We start from the raw sequence: 16194 nt of genomic DNA on the forward strand, positions 1-16194 counted from the left end.
TATTACAGATCTACCTAACCCCTCCATTTCGTTCACTACTCTCTAATCTAAACCACCTTCACCACTCATAGGGACTACAGCAACAGTTTCCCATCCTGAGCCTCTTCCTCCTGCTGCTCTTAGGTTTCAGTAGTTCACCCTCCATTAGAAAGCTCATTAGAAAATACAGAGCCATTCTCTTACCTCCTTGCTTGGAATCCTCCAGTGGATTCCCATTGGACTTAGAATGCAATCTAAGATCCTTAGCCGGGTATACAAGAACCAACTTAATTTGACTCCTGCTGACATCTCTGATCACAAATGTCACCTTAAAACTCTCTCTGTCTGGTATTTCAGGTCTGTGGCCTTCTGCTTCCCTGATCATGCCAAGATGGCTCCCAGAAATGCAAGGCAGTTGTACTTTCTGTTCAAGTAACTGCTTTCTTAGGAAGATCTTTCCAAAGCACATCTTAGCTAAAGTTCTTTGCCTGGATTTGTATTTACCCTGGATTTACACTGGCAGTCAGAAAAATTTCTAGAAGTTACTATGGGAAGACCTATTAGATTTTATCATAACTAATTTTGATATTTGCTCATGCTTCCTGGTTGTCTCCTAACTTTACCCCTCCTTCCCTGTCAACCTTGAATGTAAAATTTAATACATCTAATTATTTATCTATTTAGAAGGAAATTTATGAAAAATATCTCTGATCAAATGATAAGGATGAAAATGTTAATAAATAAAAGTGTATACATCTCAGATATGTATGAAAAAAAACTGTAAAGAAATGAAAAGCTTCATCTTTCCCAAGTCCCAAAGTCAGGCTTAAAGACAGAGTTAGCTAATGTAGTAGAATACTCCAAGATTTCCATTCTAGTTGTTTCTCAGACAACTTTGGTGTATGTGGGAATATCCCAAAGGGTTTAAGGAGGGAAGAACAAATAACCTTTTAATTTAAAGAGATGACGGGTTGAAACTACTGGAAAGAATATTTTGTTCCTAGGAAGTAGTCAATGAATAAGGATAGATCAACACATTTTTTTTCTCCCCCTTTTATACTAAGTGGCCCCTTTTATCTATAAGGAAATAAAGACAGGAATACAAATGGAATATATACAACAATGACAAAGACAGCAGGGGACTGGGGGAGAAGACAACACAAAAGGGATTTTGAAATGTGGGTAAAGATGAAAAGCAGAGCCTGGATTAATATCACACTTAGCAGAGCTGAGGAATGGAAGCTGAGCACTTTGTGACCATGGAGGGGAGCCCAGATATTCAGCGACCCACAAATCTCAAGTGGCTCATGGAATAAGCACTCTATATATCAATCAAGCAGAAATAAGGTGTGATACTGAAACCAAGGATTAGTTGAAGGCACAAGTGGTTAAAGCTCTGAGTATCTTTCTTTAGGCACTCACTAAGGGACAAAGATTTAGCTCCAGAGAAACTAAAGAAGCTAAAGAAGTACCAGTCCTAGGGAGGTAGAGCATTATGGAGAACATTACACCCTGAATTTAAAAATTATCAGTTCCTTTCCCACCCCTTCCCTACTTCTAGAACATCAATGACCACATTTAAACACTCCTTCCTTCTCCAAATCCATCCTTTTTACCGTAGCAGAAAACAAGATGGTTCTTTCAATACTCAGAACGGTTCTGAAGAAATGTCCAGATTCTAATTTCTAGGTGTTCCCTACTGAAGATGAAGCTACAGGAATTAATTTGTGCAATGAAGCTCATTGCCAACAAGGCATTCCTTGTCCCCACCAAACATCCAACATTAAGGACAGAAGTCAAAGGATGACAAGAGAAAAGAAAAGAAACAGAGAAACAAAAACTGTTCAGAAAGCAGATATCAAGATGTGAAATGAGCAAATATATTCCCTTTCTGAAAAGAAAACAAAAGACTACAAGAAAGGAACATGTGATTTAAAAACATGTTCTTGCAATTAAAAATGATAGTAATAAGACAACTCTATAGAAAGGTTGGAATATAAAATGAAAGAAATGATTTAATAAAAAAAATCACAATTAAAATATGAAAACTGAGGACCCGATCCAAAATGTCCAAATTTGATAGACTTAAAAGCTTCATAGCAGGAATGGAGGAAAGTATTAGTAGAAAATTTATCAGTAACAAAGGAAAGTGTCTCAAAGCTAGAAGACCTCAAAAGATAGTATACGTAATAAACATACATATACTAAGACCTACCATAAACTTCCAGTACACCAGGGGTAAAGAGAAGATCCTCAGAACATCCAGAAATAAAAATAGTAATAGAATGACAATTATGGTAACTTCTCAGTCATCATCAAAAAAGTAAGTTAGTAGGTGCTATTGACAAATTCAATAAATCGAAATACAATGGTTTATGAATGCTACTCTATTAATTTCAGAAGCATTTAGAACGGTTGAACTTGGCTGCCAACGCAGAGAGTGCTGTTTTTTTTTTTAAAAAGAAAACCATTAATGGTTGTGTTACTTTGTGAGCATGTGTTACTTTGTAAGCATGTAACAGTTTTATACAAATAAAAATTTATAGAGATTAAGAACAGATGTAGAACCCCTAAAGCAGGCTTATCTCAGTAGCAAATTTAGGAGTAACAGTCCTGGGAGAAAAAAAAAGAAACACTCCCAGTTGGGACCCTCTTCACTTGGCATTAGTCTCTTAGTGTTTTTTCCTGCTCCTAACTTCTGCACATAGCTTCTTCCTTGGACCACTGATGTGGTGAGATTTTTTTTCATCCCATCATTTGTTAATATAGCATATACTTCCATTCAATATTTATCATGTTTGTTGTATAAGAATGTAAGAGAAAACCCAGAGATGAGGCCCCTTTCATCATTAAAAGCAGAGCAGGTTGGAGAAGGAGACAAGAAACAAACAATTCCAAAATGGAAAAAGGTTTGAATGTCAGGAGAGTAAGGCCAAGCTGGTCAGTCAGAACCAAAATGTTGCCCCTGAAAGTTATTGATTCTATACACTCATCATGGAGGCATCTCTGCCTGATAACTAATGAAACCACTTGCCAACACTCAAACATCTTTTGAAAGTATTTTGGAAAAGCCTCTGAACCTTATAGAAAATAGATTTCATTTTACAGTCACACACCAGGCTTTCTATCCAAAACATGGTCCAGATTCTCCACCTGAGCTTTCTACTTCACTCCTCACCAAAAGACATTTGGCTTTTGCTAAAACTCTGATCCTACAGTCAAAGGATGAAGATGTGCCACTCAGGAAGAAACTCATTTGAAAGGGCTTTGAAGCCAATTCCAAAGAAGAACTTTCTATGGCAACATTGTTGGAATGAGTGCACAGCCTTCCAGGGTGACTGCCCTAAAGGGCAAGGCTAATTCTGGCTTTTAAGTGTTTCTATGCTTGTTAAAAAGTCAGCCTCCTTACTTTCAAGTGCCAGCTCACAGTGCTAAAGTGTTTTCCTAAAGCCGCCATAAATTCTTCTTTCCCTTTGATGCTCCGGCAAGCCACCAATTCCTTCCCTACACAAACTAAGAGACATGTTTGTGGAGAAAGGGGGAGGGAAGGCAATCTCTCTGGTTCCTCTCTAAATAATAATGGCCCCAAACATGCCTCTTGAGGCCTTGCGAGGTGGGAGTTCTTAGAAGTGAGTCTAACGGGATAATCTGACTGATGTTCATGCTCCCCTTCCCAAGAATGATGAATAGCTCAAAAAGTGCAGAAGCCAGCCACCCCCTCGCCACAGGGAATAATGCTGTGCTGCTTTATTTCCACCCTCCACAGAGGTAGAAGGCTTAGTGGAGGCTGTATTGCCTTGAAGAGGAACCTGCCCTCCTCTGCTGCACTAGCTACCTCAGTGCTTAGGAAATGGTCCAGTTAGGAGAAAAAGGCAGTGAAGTCCCAATTTGACTTACAGTTGCTCTTGGTTTGTGTTCATTACCACAGAATCCAGGAAATCTACTCTGAAACACCTGGTGGAAGTCTGTGACACCAGATACACAAGGAAACAGAAGGTCGGGACAACCATGGGGGGTGCAGTTGACCAGACATCGTCATTCAGGCTGACAGGAAGCAGTTGGTTACTTCTAAGTAGCCAGGTCTCTACACTGAAATTCTGTGTCCAACAGAGGGGTGCCTGGTGAAGTAGGAAGCAGCTGCCAAATATGGCCTGCACAGATAGTCAGTTCTCTATTGATCAACTCAAATGGTGTGAGATTCTTTCACGTTTTTTTCAACCTCAAATCATCCTGTATTTGAACCTGCAAGCCTCTAGTTGGGTATGCATGTATAACACCACGAGGATGAAGGAGTGACAGGCACAGAGGGAAAAGAGCAGTAGGAGAAACAGAAAGAGAAAGTAAGTCTTCCTCTATGAAACCCTCACAAGTACACAAAACATTGCAAAACAATAGCCACATGGCTCAATGCTTGCCTTTCAGCCTCACTGCTAGGTACTGCTGGGGAAAACTGCATGAGGCTAAGGCCTGCCTCCAAGTGGGGGCAGGGCTGGGCAAAGCGTAATGAGATGATTTTAAAGCCCTGTTAACTTTTTCCATTTTAACTGATCTTTCTGGATGAGGCACCAGCTCTCTTGGGAGGCCAGTTCTGAGGCATTCCATAGAACCCAAAGCCAGCCATAAAAGACTAGCTTGAGGCAGAGCTGTTGGGATAAGACTGAATTTGAATTCCCCATCTAGTTTCAGAAGGTCAGAATAAGAGAAGGCCACCTTTTTACTCTCTAGTTCTACAAGGAACACAAGATGGAATGACCTCATAGTTCCCTCCATCTTTTGAGCTTTAAGAAGCAAAATACTAAGAAACATGCTCATCTAAACACAGATTCACAGGGGTTGAATAAGCAAAGACTACATAGCCAGGGAGCAGCTGAGTCAGATTTTAGAGTCATGTATTGTGGGTTCCACACACATATGACAAAGCAGCGTAGAACAAGATTCCAAGGCTTCAAAGATGAGGCGCCAGAGTCCTATCTCTAGGAGCTTGGATGGAAGCAAGGTTTAGGCTATCATGTAGAGTTGCAACTCTGAAATTCACCTTGGCCTTGAGAACCTGTTTTCAGGGACTCTCCTCGTATCTCAAAGCTTGCACTTATGAAATAATGACTAATGCCCACCATCAAGTAAAATACAGCTATTACCATGCTCTTCACAAAGCAGTATCACCACTGTTATTAGCGGGTACTAGCCACCACTGCACACAGCTGAAACCTAATACTTTACCCATTAGTGAAATGAACTAGGGTGGTGACTAAGATGAATTCATACCAGCTCTTACAACGCAAACTGCAGGGCCTGAAGCAACTGCCTGAGAAGACTGTTGTAAAGTCTACATTGAAGTTTTGGTTGTACTAATAAGGAAAAAAACCTGGCTGAGTTCTAAGGACAAAGGGAATGAAACAGAAGAGAAATATTACCACCAAACAGAGGGGTAAGAAAAATGCCTGGATAACTGTCACTAGGTAGAAAGATGCACCCTACTGTTTAGCCATAGTGCCTTTCAGTTTGTGATCTGAATTCACACAGCACAACAGCTACTCAGCCTCATCATAAGGCAGGTAAATTTCCCTCCTACCCTGGGCACAGTGTGCATCGAATGAAAACAACAAGCTCCATGCCTTCCTCCCATGGGAGACTGCAGACGTCAAAGTGGGATCTGGTTTAGCGTGCCATGAGTAGGGCTGTGCAGGCAGAGACTCTTGTCAAGGCTCTGTAAAGCCTTGTGCAGTCTGTGGGGAACAATAAGAATGTAGAATCTAAATGTAAGCTGCAGGCTGATGGGCCCATTAGGAATTAGGGCAGTCTTTGAAAGGAATCTGTGGAGATGACGCAAAACACCAAGCATGTGACCCAAATCATGGCAGGGCACATTGGATGGAGAGGGGAATGGGAATGAGCCATTTTCTAATCTGATTAGTCTGAAGTTTCCCCTGAGTATGGAGAAGGGTCACTGCACAATTATAGGCAAAGCAAGACTGAACATGGGCTGCTCAGCAGCAGAGAGGCATGACCTCCTCAAAGCTAAGCCAGGCTTGGAGGCAGACATACAGAGATTGAGACAGATTCCAAAACAAGTTGCAGAATAGTCTTTTTAAATTTAATGTCAAATCATAAAGGCAAAGACAAAATAGTCTGCTAAGAGAATGCGAGGATGATGGGTTGCTGGCCTTAGCATTGGGTAAGCACTCTGAGTCCTCCAAGGGCCAGGCTCCCACATCACTGAACTTTCCAGAAGAACTCATCCTCAAGCCCATCAAGAGATAATCTAATAAAGATCTGCAGCTTCCTGACTAAAAGACAGCTTAATGTACGAAAAGCCTCCAACTGTCACAAACAGGGCTCCCTCCATAAAAGATGCAGACTCCTTCCAGTTTGGTTTTGAGGTTCACGATATGAACTGTGACCTCTTGTTCAGCCTTGCTTCTAGTTCTCAGCCAAGAGAACCAGGTGTTGGGCCATATACTTTCCGTATGTTATCACAGGGACTCCTCAGAACTCAGAGGATGTAAATACTAGAAAGTAAATTGGTTATCCTTTTTTAGAGGAAAGGGAAAGTCGAGCTTTCCCTTGGATAAGATTGCACAGCTTTAAGTGAGTTCAAAGATGGTTAGAGACAATGTGGAGTGTCCAAACTGGCAAGATTGTGCAGCTTGAATATGTAGGGGCAGGCAGTGGAAGGAAGCTGCAGAATTGTCAAGGCATCCTAGTATGCTGATTAGTAGACAATAATTCAAAACCATTAGAAAGAAGGTGTTAAAACTGGAAGGTTCAATGGTAACGTTACAGATCTTCTTCTAGAATATTGTGATCTTGAGCAAAATACCATCTTTCTCTAAACCTTAATATCTCATGTAGAAATAGGAGAGGTAATAGCTCTTTCCACTCTAAGTTGTTCTCAAAAAGTACATGGAACAGTGTACATGGAACATTTATCATACTGGCACAAAAGAAAAACATCAGAATTATCAAGATATGTAAGTCAGAGGGCGAGGGGAACTCAGACTAAGGCATAGAAATCATAAATGACCAAAATATGGGTGACAGTATAGACGGTGCCTTTCATGGTGCCATCATCGCTATTTTTCACCTGGCTCTAGAGGAGGAGACAAACAAATGCTTATAACCCTAGGTCTTCATAGTGCTTATCTAAAGCCACTGGGCACCACTGTTGTGAAAGCCTGATGTAAATTTTATGGAAATATTATAACCAATAAAGTTGTAAGTTTCCCTTTGTCTCAGGAACCCATGTGCATATAAACATTAATGTCCAAAAGAAAAATAATTCACAGTAGGTATTATAAGAATTCAAAGAGGGCTGGAGAGATGGCTCAGCGGTTAAGAGCATTGCCTGCTCTTCCAAAGGTCCTGAGTTCAATTCCCAGCAACCACATGGTGGCTCACAACCATCTGTAATGAGGTCTGGTGCTCTCTTCTGGCCTTCAGGCATACATACAGACAGGATATTGTATACATAATAAATAAATAATTAAAAAAAAAGAATTCAAAGAATTGAATTAACTAAATAAATGAAAATCATGACAAAGTTTTCTTTTCATAATACTTAAAAGGAAGTGAGTTATCAATGATGTGATCAGAACAGTCAAGAGTAAACCAACGATACTCAAAGATAGTCCCCCAAACTGAACAAGAAAGGAAACCCAGATGAAACAAATATGCACCCACTGCCCCAGTGACAGTCACTGGGGCACACAGGCCTTCCTCGTGCAAGCTGAAGCTCATGCCGTAAGTCAGAGGTACTTCCTAGGACATCTGGACCCTCGGGAGGTTTGCCCATACTGCTGACAGCCAGACAAAAGAGGAATTTTAAAGAAAGATGATACTTAGAGAACAGATTTAATAAACCCACAACTGTATGCTTGTTAAATAAGCTCCTTGGTAAGTAGAACACAGGGACTGTTTGGCACAGGATGGAGCTGGAAGGACTTTCTGGGCCTATTATCTGATAGTAGGGTCTAGAAGGATTAATGCAGACCTTTTCGGTATATCATGTACACTTTTGATTACAGTAATCAGAACCATGATTAAATGACCCTACACAAAGAAACCAGAAGAAAAACAGCTTGCCCGCTGATTCTCATTTTTCCTGCTGTTGAGTTTCTTTGATTTAAGTGCAGGTCTATGCTAAAGATTTTCAGCCATCAGAATCATCTGTCAGAAATTTATCAGTATATTTTACTTGTTTCATATGTTCAACCACGTACTTCTCAGCACAAAGGACTCTTCGGTAAAAATTATTTAGTAGAGAAATGGATCCAATAAGAATTTTGCAAAGGCAATACTTTTTCTTGGTATAATATATGTAAAAATAACTTTTATAAATAATTATAGCGTGTTTTAAATAAATAGTCAAAATAAATCTAGTCCCCCAAATAAAACTATGAAGAGCAAACTCCCTCAAAGGGTACTTCCCACTTACCTGGACAGTAAGCTATCTAGAAGGTCATCACTCAAAGGTAACCTGGAAGATTTGCACATCCTTTTGATGTCTTTGGTGGGTAACACACCTTTTCTGTATTTAAAGAAAGTAAATGGGATTTTTGTGTTATTTGTCCTGTTAACAACAGTTGCATGCTATAGAAAGGAAAATATAAGGGAGATCTATTCTAAAATGCAAGTATGAACTGGCATTGGAATTGAAAGTAAAGAAAAAGAGTCATCATATTGCATTTCACCAATATTTTCCACTTCGGGGGTAACCAGAGTGTCCTTAGAAAAGCCTTTCAAGATTCAGATTCCAATTCCTGCTTGGTGATAGTACAGCATATTAAATCTGTAGCCATGAGTGTTGCTCTAAGTAATTGATCTGCATTCTTGACCACTGGTCAAAATGGTTTTGATATTTGAAAACATCTCCTAATTTGACAGGCATTTAGAGCCTCCAACACAACTATAATATGACTTGAGGGTATTTTTATGGACTTTTCCTTGGACCCAAACCCAACTAGGGCCTTCACTTTGATTTTCTCAGAATCAAGTCATGTTCTTTACAGGAAGCTCAGAGGTTACTTTATACAGAAAAAATTTCTTCTGTGTTCTCAGCCGAACAGTAATCTTTCATGTACATACATTAGAACCCAAAAGGGAAAGTGGGGTCTTTCTTTGCATTAAAGATGTTTAGATGTATAATCAAAACATATAACGATCACTATATCAAGCTGTGTATAAAAAATGATCTGGAGCTGGAGAAATGGCTCAATGGTTAGAAGTGCTTGCTCCTCTTCCAGAGATTTCCAGTACCCATGCCAGTGATTCAGAGTCACTTAGAACTCCAGCTCCAAGGGATTCAGCACCCTCCTCTGATCTCCAAAGACATTGTAGTGATATGCATATGTGCCCAGAAAAACAACATACACATACATATAAATTAAAATAAAAATCCCTTTTAAAAGGAAAAGGTTTTGAAAATGAACTCATGAAACTGAATATATATGGGCTTTGTTTTAGAAGTAGATCACAGAGACTTTCATTAGTTTTAAGATGAAATATCTCCCCTACTAGATCTGTAGAAATTTTAGTTACAAGGTCTTTTGCCCTATGTATTACAAAAGCCATAGTTTATAATCCTAGTTAGTACCAAAATAAAATAAAGATGACACCTCATTATTAAACTCTGTACCATCTTCATTTACTGTATTTTAGTCAAAGCACCTAGAAACAAATGAAAATTCAAGAGGGCAGCCTATTCTTTTTAAGATAGATATCTTCTCTATCCCTCCCCATCTCCTATGATTTAAGAAAGTTTTGCTAAAAATGTTCAGTATGATGAAACATGTCAATTTTCTTTTTCTCATTTGCAGAAAATAAATAAATTCCTTTACTACTTAAGTTCACATAAACTTAAATGATTTATTAGAGTCAATAAAATTAAGCTTACTTTTGTCTGTCTTCATACACACAGTTATGAATGAATACATCGAAATTCTCATAAATATTTTTCTTGAACTTTTCATGGGCTTGTGCAATTAAGTAAGTTATGTCAGGATCCATGATTATAGGCACTTGGTAGTGACGTGCAATGGTTATGAGCTCCTGTTCTATGAGCTTCCCCCTAGTTATGTTTATCAGGATTTCTCTGCAAAATAAAGTAGAACAACACTCACAAAATGGCATAGAAGAATATTTTCTCTCTATTAAGCAAGTTCAAATTCTATTTTATAAAACTGCCATCGTGTCTCAGGGAAGAAAGATTATTGTTAGTTATTTTAATATCTTTTTCTTCCTTTTCCAGCACTAAGGATTGAATCCAGGTCTCTCATATGGCTATAATGCTAATTCTCTTGTTACTGTTATCATTGTTCTTATTTCAAGATGGGGGACTCATTAATTTACCCAGCATAGCCTTGAATTAAGTATATAGCCCAGGCATACCTTGAACTTGAGATTCTTCTGCATTAGCTCTCAATTAGGTAGGATTACAGACCTGTGCTACCAGACCCAGCAATTGTTTGCTTTAACTGAATTCATATACCTAAATTAAGAGCACCAAGAAGACACCAAAGCTAGGATGGAAAATAATAAGCATCACAGTATAAAAATAAAATATATGTCTTCACCCTGAGAATACTCTGCAATGAGATAGTTAGTTGTTAAGTACTTGGAAGGTTAGAACACCTGTCACTAAGTGCATGACTTGGTTTAATGTCTCCATCTTTCTTAAAAAAAAAATAGTAACTGACTTAGGTTTCTGTTTTGCCAGGGCATGGGATTTGTAAGTCAATAAATTAGAGGAATATTTTGTAGACAGGAAAAGCAGTTGTTCACATTTCTGTTGCCCAAAGTAAAAAATGATACACTCTGGCAATTAGAAGAAAACTTAAAACAGTCATTTAAGAGTCCAGCTGTCTGAGTGTTTAGAAGACAAACAGCACTGAGATTATTTGGCAGTGCTAAAAATCCAAACAACAACATATTAATGATGATGAGGATGCAACGTCCGAAACACTGTCTGTACTATTTTCAATATATCATCTATATGAAAGCTATAAATTGTGAAGCCTACATTAGGAAAAACTACATCAAAATCATTAAAATGAAAAATGTCATGGTGGTTACATGAATAAACTTCCACAAGAAAATTAACTTACTGGAACTAATTCAGTTCTCAAGAGTCCCAAATAAACAAGGGAAAATGAGATTTTATTTGTTCTACTATAGTTGGATCTTTCAGAATAGTAATAACCTTTAGTCCTTTTGACTATCTCTGATCATTATCACTATCATTTAGGGATCTCAGTAAGCTATGTATCGTGGTGCATTTGGAAGGCTTGGGAGGCTGAGGCAGGAGAATTGCTAAGAGTTCAAAGCCAACCTGGGCTACATAGAGAGACCCTATATCAAACACACACATACAGTCATGGGAGGGGCTGGGAAAATGAATAATAATATATGAATGAATGAATGAATGAATGAATGCCAGGTTATCCTAATCAGGAATCGCCTATTCTGGATCCATGATCTTGCCTTTATCCAAATGAACTTCATTTTATATACAGCTTAGGCTATTGAGCTTTCCTGCTTTGCTTTTGTATGTTTATTGAAGGCCAAATTCAACACAAAGGATCTATTAGTGTCAGTAATTCAGGCCAATCAATATTGGCAAGGGATAACCTTGTGGGAAAACCCTCTGAAAGGCACACTGGCATCTGAATTTTTCTGACTCTATACTGCAGTTAGGCTGTCCAAGCATGAAATGAGCTCTCAAAAGCACAAGCTAGCAAGACCAAATGAATGAAGTAATAGTAATAACAACTTCTATCATTTGCTGAACACTAGCTATATGCCAGATCCTATGTTACAGATACTTTTGGCATGGATTATCTCACCTGACCTAAAAGGTTGGTACTCATTTTACAGATGAGAATATGCAGGTACCAAAATATTGAGGAATTCAATCAATTTTCCAAAAGCTCAAATGTGAACCCAAACATCCAGCCTCAAAGCCTATGTTTCTATGTACTACACTAGGCACTCTTCATCTAGGACAGAAGATAGGAAGGATAGAAGAGAGGCTTAGAAAAAAACTTGCTTGAAGGACATGAGATTTGAGCTGAATTTTATGTTTATGGAGCTAGTGATCAAAGCTAGTTCCTTACATATACTAGGCAAGAACTCTATCAATGATTCCCAGCCTTGAGCTGACTTTGTACGGTCTTTTCTCTTTGCAGTCCACTCAATTGTTTGCAAATTCATGGGTTGAAAACTTAAATCTCCAAATTCAAGCTACTAGTATATGAAGAGGGAATTAGGGTTAGATAGACTCATGAGGATGGGCTACCAAGAAGGCATTAGTAGCTTCATAAAAGAAGGAACAGAGCCTGAGCTAGCATAGTTGTCTGCCATGATATGAACCCATCTGTCATATCATGATACAGTAATAACATAGCAGCATCACATTCTCAGACTTCCCAGCCTCCTGAAGTCTGAGCCAAACATGCTTCTTTGTAAACTACTAAGTCCCAGGCATTATAGAAACAGAAAAGTGGACTAAGACATTTTACTAACCTCTGTTTTGAAAACTGAAATTAGTTAACACAATTTTGGAAACTCTGAGTCACTAAGCATCTTTGACAGAAAACCAACTGAACATGGGAAACGGTTTTCAAGGAGAGACCTGGATCATTTTCTGCACTGGTAATGGAATAATGACACATATAAAATGAAATACCATTAATAATTACTAGTAGCAGTGATACTATTGCTGATACTCTGTGATAAGCATAAAATGATTCCAATAAAACTCATGATCTAGATTAACATATAATAATGGGAAAAACAGCAATTATGGAACAATACATGCCAAAACCTCAAGGACATTATCTTGTATTTCTTCCTTTTTATAAAATATATTTTAAATTTTTCTGAGTTTCTGCATATGAAAATATCCTTTTCACTATCTGAAATTCAAAGTATTTGAAAGTAAAACACAGCATGAAGAGGAGAAGGGGCATACTACCACAACAGGAAGGAAGAAAGAAAGGAAGGAAGGAAGGAAGGAAGGAAGGAAGGAAGGAAGGAAGGAAGGAAGGAAGGAAGGAAGGAAAGAAAGAAGAATATGCACAGCAGTAGCTAGAAATTTTCCACACACCTTTAACTAAACTCATTATAGCACTTTCAGATCATAAAAGTTTATTTCCTTTTTATTGCATAAGCTGAAATTATCCATCCTGGCTTCACTGCAACTCAAATTTATATCTGTTGGTTTCCCTCTATGCTTGTTTTAAAAAGCTCAGTATCCCACAACATTCCATGACTTTATGTAAAGGCGTCACAACCAAGCCACCCCAGAGTAGAAACAGAGACCCAGCCCCAGAGACCTGCAGTAGGCCTGTGTGGCTGCTGTAAGCGAGGGGTGGGTCTTCACCCTAGGATCTCCACCCAGACGCCCAAGCCTCACCACTCAGACATCCAAATGTTAGCTGCTACTGTTTTGCCCTGCATGTCTCATGTTCTTTAGGATTTGAATCATCTTGCAAAACTTCAACAAACTTCACAAGAAAAATTAGGAAATCTTTGCAAAAGTAGGACATTCTATTTTTTTTTTTATCATGGTACAGTATAAACAGCATGAAACTTGCCATTCCTGACATTTAGGAGGTGATAATGCTATACAACTGCTACTTTTCTCTAGATAAAAAACATTAGATCACCCCAAAGAACACCGAACCCATTAAGTAGCTATTCTCCTTTCCTTCCTCCCACCAGCCTTCTCCCTTACATGGTAGTCTCCAATCTGTTTTCAGTCTTTTCAGATTTCCCAATTTCATATTCATATAAATGGAATCATCTGTGGTCTTTTTGTTATTGGGTTATCTCATGTAACACAATGTTCATCCATGTTTAAGTACTTTATTCTTTTTTATGGTGTAATATCTTGTGTAAATATACTAAATTTTTTCTTATATGTAATCATGGATATCTAGACTGCTACCATGGTTTGCTATTATAAACAGTGCTGTCATTAATATTTGCGTACAAGGTTTTGTTTGAATACCTTTTTTGTTTTGTCTTACTTTCTTTGAGATAGAGTTTTGCTATTTAACCCAGGTTAGTCTTTTTTTTAATATTTATTTATTATGTATACAATATTCTGTCTGTGTGTATGCCTGCAGGCCAGAAGAGGGCACCAGACCTCATTGAGGGCACCAGACCTCATTACAGATGGTGGTGAGCCACCATGTGGTTGCTGGGAATTGAACTCAGGACCTTTGGAAGAGCAGGCAATGCTCTTAACCTCTGAGCCATCTCTCTAGCATCCCTTCCCAGGCTAGTCTCGAATCTACTTGTAGTTCATGCTAGTATCTAACTCATGCTAATCCTACTACCACAGTCTCTTAAGTATTGGATATATGTCACCATGACAACCTGGGCACCTGGTTTCAGCCTGGAGAGGATACATGTACTCAGGAATGCAATGTCTGGGCTACATAGTAATCAATTTTTAACCTATTAAAGAGCCACCAATCTATTTTCTGCACACTCCACTTTGGCTTTACAAGAGAAACAAATATCTAATTTCCACTAATCACAGCTAGTCCTCACATAAAATTCCAGAGAAACTAAAATGAGACCTGATACCAACATCTCACCTCAGAATTTCCTGTCTATTCACTGAGGAGAAATAAAAATATACTCACTTTAAAAACTACCAACTTGGTAGTTCAGCAGCTGCATGTTCTGCTCTTGCAGAGGAACCAAATGTAGCTCCTACCACACATAAGCTGCCTGTAACTCCTGCTCCAGGCAATCTGATACCCTCTTCTGGCCTCCATGGGCACTACACACAAACCCACACACAAGCAGACATAATTACAAAAATAAATAAATAAATAAAATTTTTAAAAAGAAAAACCTCACATACTAACTATATTATTCCTTATCTCACTGGTTAATATTAACTATTTTAAATATCTTAATGTTAAACTACCTTTGTCTTTACCAACACTGTATTACACTTATAACAGTAACATTTTCTATAGCTTAATATTGTATTAATAACAGTGTGGTTTAGTTAATAGTAGAAAGGATAATAAAGCCAGGCAGTGGTGCTACATGCCTTTAATACCAGCACTCAGGAGACAAAGGCAAGTAGAATTCTGTGAGTTCAAAGCCATCCTGGTCTACAAAAAGAGAACTAAAATACAGAGAAGATCTCAAAAAGAAAAGATAGGAAGAAAGAAAAAAGAAATAAAAGATATTGACACAATTCTGGTTTTGTAACGTGCTGTGGGATAGCCCCTCTGTATGCTGTGAATATGTTTTATTACTATTTGTCAATAAAGAAGCTGCTTTGACCTATAGCATGGCAGGATAGAGCCAGGTGGGAAATTCAAACAGAGATACAGGGAGAAAAAGGGCAGAATCAGGAGAGATGCCAGTGAACCAATGGAGCAACAAGATGTACTAGAGAACAGGTAACACCATGAATACACGTGGCAAAATATAGATGAATAAATGGGCTAATTTAAGTTGTAAGAGCTAGTTAATAATCAATCTGAGCAATAGGCCAATTTGTAATGTTTATTAAGCCTCTGAGTGATTATTTTAAAGTGGCTGGAGGACCCAGAGGGACAGAAAAGCCTCTGTCTACAGTAACTAACATCACAAGACTGAAAAAAAAAAAGGAATGCCACGCTGTTTTAGAGTAGGAAAGTAACTGTGCCAATTCGGAAACTCGAAATGAGAAGCATCTTAACAAGCTTTCACTTCATTAGAGTTATCTAGTCAAGTAATAATAATCTAAAACTTCGTTTTAAACCTTCAGATCTCAGAACATTTTCTTACATATCAAATCATTAAAGTCTAAGCAATATCGTTTAAATAAACTTTTAAAACATGAGTTTCAGCATAAATAAGACCTCAAAAGCCTAGGCTTTATGTTCTAAGGCTAACAAGCAAAACAAAACAAAAATTAAAAAATAAAAATAAACACCCAACTGAGCCTAAATTAAATCAAACAGCAGTTTTGATGACTGTTAGAACCATTTCTTATTTCTTTCCATTTGATATTCATCCAATAAAATGTGTTTTGCTTCCTCTAATCAGAAGTCATGCTTGGCTGCTCACATCCTGCACTCCCTCAGGCTTCCTCTCATATCTGAGGGCCAAAGAAATCTCCACCTTGTTGTCATTTACATTCCTGCATGGAATACTGTTGCACTAAGACATAGACAGTATGTAGAGGGTGGCAGAGGTAGCTGA

General features: G+C 38.3%; 1 protein-coding gene across 1 annotated transcript in view; it reads right to left on the reverse strand.

The window, feature by feature from the left end:
* The window catches only part of LOC121441046 (EF-hand domain-containing family member C2), a 155987-nt gene that overhangs the window by 16222 nt on the left and 123571 nt on the right, over positions 1–16194 (reverse strand). The window contains exons 12-13 of the mRNA XM_041642184.1: positions 9872–10069; positions 8414–8506 (exon numbers count right to left, since the gene is read on the reverse strand). Of these exons, the coding sequence (XP_041498118.1) occupies positions 8414–8506; positions 9872–10069 (291 nt within the window). The remainder of the gene's footprint in view (positions 1–8413; positions 8507–9871; positions 10070–16194) is intronic.

This window comes from Microtus oregoni, unplaced genomic scaffold (genome assembly GCF_018167655.1).
Source record: "Microtus oregoni isolate MIOR12 unplaced genomic scaffold, Mior012 000073F_000, whole genome shotgun sequence".
NCBI lineage: Eukaryota > Metazoa > Chordata > Mammalia > Rodentia > Cricetidae > Microtus > Microtus oregoni.